The 7,575-nt window shown below is 40.2% G+C and overlaps 1 protein-coding gene across 1 annotated transcript; it reads right to left on the bottom strand.

The window, feature by feature from the left end:
• Positions 1-6,013: 6,013 nt before the first annotated feature.
• On the bottom strand, positions 6,014-6,955 carry LOC308265425 (olfactory receptor 8K3-like; the record flags this gene model as incomplete). The annotated part of the gene is made up of 1 exon (XM_080699130.1): positions 6,014-6,955. One exon carries the CDS (start codon positions 6,953-6,955, stop codon positions 6,014-6,016), a length of 942 nt encoding a protein of 313 aa, XP_080555256.1.
• Positions 6,956-7,575: the final 620 nt, after the last annotated feature.

The following is a 7,575-nucleotide window of genomic DNA, read 5'->3' as shown; positions in this document are numbered from 1 at the left end:
TGGTCTCCATTAGCATAATGTATTTTTTTCCCTGTCATTTCACTTTTAGCCCATGAATAACTTTGTTTGTGAGGTGAGTTTCTTGTAAGCAGCATATATTTGTTGTTGTTGTTGTTGTTGTTGTTGTTGTTTTGTTCTGTAAAATTTATTTTTTTTTTTGTATGGTACTGGGGGTGGAACCCAGAGGCTTTCTACCTCTGGGCTATATTCCTAGCCCTATTTTATATTTTATTTGGAAACAGGGTCTCACTAAATTGCTGAGAGCCTCACTAAGTAGCTGAGACTGGCTTTGAACCTGTGTGATCCTCCTGTCTAAGCCTCCCAAGCACAGGGATTATAAGTGTGTGCCACCACGCCCAGCTAAACAGCATATATTTGGATTATGCTTTTTAATCCACATTGCCAGTCTAAGTCTTTAATTGGAGAGTTAAGTGTTTACATTCAGTGCTTTTATTGTGATATGATTTTTGTTTTCTGTCATTTTTTGTTCTGTATTGTTTGATGTAATGACATTTTTTCTCTTTGCTTAGTTTCCTTACTGATTGAATTAATCTCTTCTCTATTCAGAAATTTGCATTTTTCTTCTTTATGATTTATTTCTTTAAATATTTTATCTTGTGCTGGCTTAATGTTCATGATTTTTTGACATTAGTTATATTTTAAAACACTTATTTCTTCATCAATTTTGAATAATAATCTTCCTGGATATAGCAGTTTTGGTTGGAAGTTGTTTTCTTCTAGGATCTGAATTACATTATACCAGTCTCTCCTGTTATTCATGACTTGGGTTATAAAGTCTGGAGTAATTTTGACTGTTTTGACCATGAATGTCACCCATTCTTTCATTCTCACTGCTTTTAAGATTCTTTTCTTAACCTCTATGTCACTCATTTTGATTATTACATGGTGTGTGGAGGTTCTTATTTGATCTTGTCTTAACAGTGTCCTGTATGTCTCTTGTACATGAATATCCAAGTCTCTTTCCATTTATGAAAAAATTCTCTAAAATTATTTATCTAAAGAAATAACAGATACAGTTGGTCTGTGAATCTGTGCCTTCATCAATGCCTTTTATCAGTAAATTAGGACATTTCTTATTGTTCCATAGTTGTTGAATGTTTAGGTACTGTGGTTTTAATATCTTATGTGTACTATTGCTTCTGCTTTTGGTTTTGAATGAACTGTTTTCTAACAGTAACATTCTGTTTTCCATTTCATCCAATCTTCCAGAATTTATTTCTATTGCTGTCTTCATTTCATTTATTGACTCATCCATTCCATTTCAGGCCTTTCTGATTCTCTCTTAACATATCAATTTCTTCACGGCAGGCTCTGATCCTGGCCTCACTGGCCCCAATATCGGCCTTGCCTCAGGGCAGGCTCTGATCCTGGCCTCGCTGGCCCTGGCACTGGCTTAACCCCTTGGCAGGCTCTGATCCCGGCCTCGGAGGCCTCAGTAACTGCCTTGCCTCATGGCAGAATCTGATCCCTGCCTCGCTGGCCCGACACAAGCCTATCCCCTCAGCTGGCTCTGATCTCAGCCTCGGAGGCCTCAGTAGAGGCCTTGCGTCATGGCAGGCTCCAATCCCGGCCTTGCTGGCCCCGGCACCGGCCTAACCCCTCGGGAGGCTCTGATCCCCGCCTTGGAAGCCTCAGTAGTAGCCTTGGCTCACAGCAGGCTCCAATCCAGGCCTTGCTGGCTTCGGCACCAAACTAACCACTTGGCAGGCTCCAATCCTGGCCTCGTAGGCCCCAGCACCAGCCTTGCCTCATGGCAGGCTCTGATCCCGGCCTTAGAGGCCCCAGCACCAGCCTTGCCTCATGGCAGGCTCCAATTCCAGATTTGCTGTCCCCGTCACTGGCCTCACCCCTTGGCATCTCCGATCTAAGCACTCTCTTTACCTGGCAGGATGTCCCAAGTTCCTGAGGCTGCGTGTTGGTAGCCTCTGGGGTTATTTCTTTAAAAGTCCCAGGTGTATTTCATCAGATCTCTGCCTCCCCTGAGTATTGGTGGGTGCCTTTGCCACTGCCTCCACCATTTCAAATCTTTCCCAAGCTCGTTTCTCACACCGCATGTTGTCCAGTGTTCCTAAGCATGTGTGATGGCAGCATTCGACCTTTGGGGTAATTACTCCAGAAGATAACTTTCATTGGATCAGATTTCTGCCTCTCCCAAATACAAGCCTCCACCGCCATCATGGCAACTGCTGCCAACACCGCCTTCCTCCTAGGTCTCCACTAAACTCTCTCCTTACAGGTGATGTCCAGGATTCTTAAGGATGTAGAGAAGAAGCAATCCTCCTTGGCGGGGAATTTTTCTGAAAGTTCCAGTTAAGTTGGATATGTTTTGTCTGCATCTCCAGTATCCTGGCTGCTGCTGCGGCCATCTTAGCACCTCTCCAATATTTTTCTTTTCTTTTTTGTTTTCCTTTATTTTTTTTTTTTTAATAAGTGAAGACAATATGTGTGGTTTGAGGAGGTTGTGGGGTCAGGCATTTGGTAGCAAATAATTTTTTTCTTTCCTCCCTTCCAAGAGCGGAGTCCAACAGCCTCACCGTGCAGAGCCGAATCTGCTGTTCTAAGCACACCATGGCCTGGCACAGCGCAGCTGTGCTGGGTTCCTCTCTACCCGCCGCTAGGGCTACTGTTTGGTACCAAGCCTCCCGGAACTCAGGCTCGGCCTCCTGCCTGGCACCATGTCTTCCAGGGGGTAGGCTGGGCCACCCGCCCCCTCCTGGGGCACTGAACCTTCCAGCGAGGGCCTCCGGACCACTGGGGGGCTGCTGGGCCCCGTGCGCCACCCGCCCAAGGCCCAGTACCTTGCCGCCCAGGCCAAGCTCCTTCCGGGGGACCAGCGTGCCCTGTGCGACCCCTGCCTGGGGCCCAGGGCCTTGCAGCTCGGCCCTCTGGACCTTACAGGGGTCAGCCTCGTCCTGTGTAACCCCTGCCCGGGGCCAGGGCCTTGCACCCCGGACCTCCAGTCATTCCAGGGAGCTGGTCTTTACGTGTGACCCCTGCCCAGGGCCCAGGGTCTTGCAGCCCAGGCCTCCAGGCCTTCACGGGGGCCAGCGTGCCACATGCGACCCCTGCCTGTGGCCCAGGGCCTGTGGCTCGGGCCTCCTGTCCTTCTGGGGGGCCGACGTGCACACGCAACCCCCACCTGGGGCCCAGGGCCTTGTGGCCCAGGCCTCCGGACCTTTCATGGGTCAGGCATGCCCCGTGTGACCCCCAAATTAACTGACTTCTAACAGTGATATTCTACTTTCCATTTCATCTAACCTTCCAGAATTTCTTTCTATTGGTGTCTTCATTTTATTTTAGAAAATATGGATCTAGGGATTTCTGTCCATATATATATACTCTGGCTGACAGTTAAGACCCAAGGCTATAGGTCTTTTGGGCATGGTGGCAAGAAGCAGAGATATCAGGGGAGAGAGTGAGGTGCATATACAGTCCCCAGCAGGGTTGAACCCCCAGGGACCCACCTCCAGGCACACCCCACCTTCAGGGGCTACACCCCTAGGGAGGCACTTTTGAACCTTGCAGCCTCCAGAACTTGAAGTCAAGAGAACTTTTACTTTCAGACAATAAAATATTGTTTTATGAAAATAGTGGTCATTCTTTGAAATTAAAGGTATTTGATGAATTAATTGGATAAAACTATATGGTATGGATGTTTCTGAATTATTATTGAATAAATATTAAATTCTATTGAGTCAAGTTATCTTAGCAATTATTATGATCAGATACATTCTGGTTTTTAAATTTTACATTCAGCAGACAAAAATAAATCTTTCTGAAGCAAATCACAGTTCAATATAATAATTTAAAATAAGTTAATTTTAGAAATGAATTAAATGTATTATTAAATGTTAAGCCTCAGAATATTTTGTTCTGTATTTGCTTCATTTGAGCGACTACCAAAAGTCAGATCAGCATTTGTCTGAAAAGGGGAATATAAATTAATGCTTAGTCAAGGATTATTTTTATCTTAGATATAAAACATGTAACTTTCTAAATTATAAAAATGCAATTACTTTCCAAATGTTTTCCAATAAGCACGTATTGCTTTCATAATAAGGAAAGCATATCAGTATTGGCTGAATTATGTGTGAATTATAGAGCTGAAGATCAAAGAGGAGGATAGAGAATAATTATTTTCATTATGATTAAAAAAGGTTTTTGAAGGTAATTTAGGGAAGTATAAAATATATGTTTAAACACTTAAAATACTTATAGCCACAATAACTAAATATTACATTTCAAATTATCCCTGTTTATCATATACTTTCTTGGAAATTAAAATGTATTCTTGCAGATATGAACCAATTTTAAACCTTATTATATACTTTTACCACAGTATACTAAAAACGAACTGTGTAAATTCTTTAGTAATAGATATCACACATGAAAATATACATATGTTTTTAATATAACAATGAATTATTTTTATTTATACTTGATTGTCTAAAAGTAATGTTATTACACAATGAAAATAAAAAACAGTGAATGTTATATAATATAAAAATGAATAAACATGAAGAATTTTACAGCGTTACAGACGAAGTATGCCCAGAAGCCATGATAATATCTATGCTATGATAATATCTCACAGTTTCATTAGAAATATAGCTTAGTTCAAATTATGAAATCATATCAGCCTTCCCAAAATCAGAGTAAAAAATCAATGCACTCTTAATAGAATGAATTTTATCCAATAGAAAGCACACTACCATGCTGACCAAATCTGAGGAAAGTCAGCCACAAGGAAAAAAAAAAATTCTTCATCATAAGCAGGTATCTTAGGTAAGAATGAGATAACAAATAGGCTGTGACTTTCAACCAAGAATTATTCTTTGCATTTGGAGAGGTAGTGGAGAGTAAATATCCACTACACAAATTTAGGCAGTAAGGAATCAAGATCCAATTAGCAATGCTGGGTGTGTGTGTGTGCAACTCTAGACCTTCTATGACACACTTAAAATGTATCTTGGCACATTCACTGGAGTACACAGGGACACTGGATGAGACACAGATACAGCACTGAACTAACGGGTTAATCAGTAGACAAATAAGTTGAACTAATAGGCTCTCTTGAGTTCAGACGTAAGTAAGGATGATAATGAGAAAAGAGAAGGACTCTAATTTTCCCAAATGGAGAAGGCGACTGTTAGCATGTTGAGTGGTTCCTTCATCTCATTGTGCTACACTGAGCCTCCTGATCCACACACGACAAAGTTTGTTCTATGTTATTATTTATTTTGCAGTACTGGGGATTCAACTCAGGTCCTTACGCAGCAGATGCTCTATCACTGGTCGACATCCTTATCCCATAAAGTGTGCTTTTAACACAATCCATAATGTTTTATGAAAATTAATACAGGATAGTCATGTCTACATCAAAGTACTCCACTTACAGCAGTACAAATATTCACACTGGATGCCTGGCGCGGTAGTGCATGCTTGTAATCCCCGCGCTTGGGAGGTGGAGACAGGGGGATCATGCAGGTTCGAAGCCAGCCGTGCTGGCTTAAGAGACCCTGTTTCCAAATAAAAAAGTATAAAAAATAGGTCTGGGAGAGTAGCCTGGAGGTAGAAGTGTTCCATCCCCAGTACCACCAAAACAAAAACAAAACAAAAAACAAATATGCACACTGGAAAATGTAATAATTGACTTTCCAAAAAGAGCCAGTTCAATTTCTATTCCTTACATACCATGCATTTTCACTCCACTAATTAAATATCCAAGAGTCTATACAACCTAATCCCATCCTATCATACTAAAGAATTTTCTTAATATTTATTCTAGAACTCTCCTTTCTTCCTCAAAGAAAGTATTTTTGCCACTTTATTCACTAATGCATTCATAGCAGTTAGAAATTTGACTACTAAGAAGCAAATCTTTGGATTTATACTAACACAAATATATACTTGTGCTTTTTGTACATTCTAGAAGAAAACAGAATAAGTCATATTAAAACCCAATTAGTCTGGCTCAAAGTATATATTATCCTTAAGAAAATATATTACATAACTTCTTTACTGTTCTCTGCAGAGCATATTTTACATCTCTATTTCTCAAGCTATATATCAAAGGATTCAACATGGGGATAATCAGGGTGTAAAATATGGAAGCCATTTTGTCAGTGTCAAAGGAGTGATTGGACTTGGGCTGCACATACATAAATATCAAAGTGCCATAAAACACTGTGACCACCGTCAGGTGGGAGCCACAGGTGGAGAAGGCCTTGCGCCTGCCCTCAGCAGAGTTCATCCTGAGGATGGTCATGAGAATGAGCATGTAGGACACAAGGATAACCAGAAGAGAGGAAATCAAATTAAAAGCTGCTAAGATTAGAATTATTTCTTCAATTTCATGGGTATTGGAACAGAGCAAAGATATCAAAGGGAGACTGTCACAGTAGAAATGACTGATGACATTGTAGCCACAGAACGATAACGTAAAAATTTTTATGGTGACTAGGAGGGACACAAATGTGCAGTAGAGGTAGGGGATGGCTACCAGTATATGACATATCCTTTGTGACATGATGACAGTGTACATGAGGGGGTTACAGATTGCCACGTAGCGGTCATAGGACATTGCAGACAGAATGAAAATCTCACTGATAATGAACACAAGAAAGAAAGCTAGCTGTGTAGCACACAAATAAAAAGAGATTGTATTTTGTTCCACCACAAAATTTACCATCATTTTGGGGCCCACAACTGTTGAATAACCAAGATCAGTGAGAGCCAGGTGTCTGAGAAAAAAATACATGGGCGTTTGCAGCCTGGAGTCGACCTTGGTGAGGATGATCATGCCCAGGTTGCCCAGAGCTGAGATCATGTAGATGATGAGGAACAGCCCGAATAATGGAGCCTGCAGCTCTGGCCGATCTGTGATGCCCTTCAGAATGAACTCACTCACCACTGTCAAGTTGTGTTTCTCCATCCAGGCTTATTAGGAAACTAATTCTGTAAAGACACAGTAACAAAATGAAAATATTTCAAACATTATCACACAAAGATAAATTATGCAAAACTAGTAAAAGTAAGATATATTCAGACTTTCACATTTATAATATTAAAAATAAACACATCTTTAGAAATAAAAAAATATAAAGAAACAGAAAGAGACAGAAACAAGTCAGTTGTTTGATCTTGACTGTCACAATTGGGAGTTGAAGTGCCACCAGAACTTAATGGTTAAAAATCATAGAAGGTGCAGATGATCCCATTCAAAACAATATTTAGATAAACAACTTGTTTCAAGGTTGAGAAACAATTACATACAGATAGATCATAGACAAATATATAAATAGACACAAATGAAGATATAAACATTTCTAGAGCAAAAATTATAAAATTTTAAATATCCTGTAATCTTTATTTTAAAATAAATGGATAATTTATGCATTTTATTTCTATCCATTATTTACATAATTAGAATCACAAATTGATATTTATTTATTACATTTAATAAAATTCTAAAGTCAATATGACAAGTAATAAATATTTCTGACAAGTTCAAAATGCATGCAACTCCTTATCACCACACAATCCTATAAAATC

The sequence above is a fragment of the Muscardinus avellanarius genome (genome assembly GCF_963383645.1).
Source record: "Muscardinus avellanarius genome assembly, chromosome: 1".
In the NCBI taxonomy this organism is placed as follows: Eukaryota; Metazoa; Chordata; class Mammalia; order Rodentia; family Gliridae; genus Muscardinus; species Muscardinus avellanarius.
This window is presented reverse-complemented; position numbering and strand designations above follow the sequence as displayed.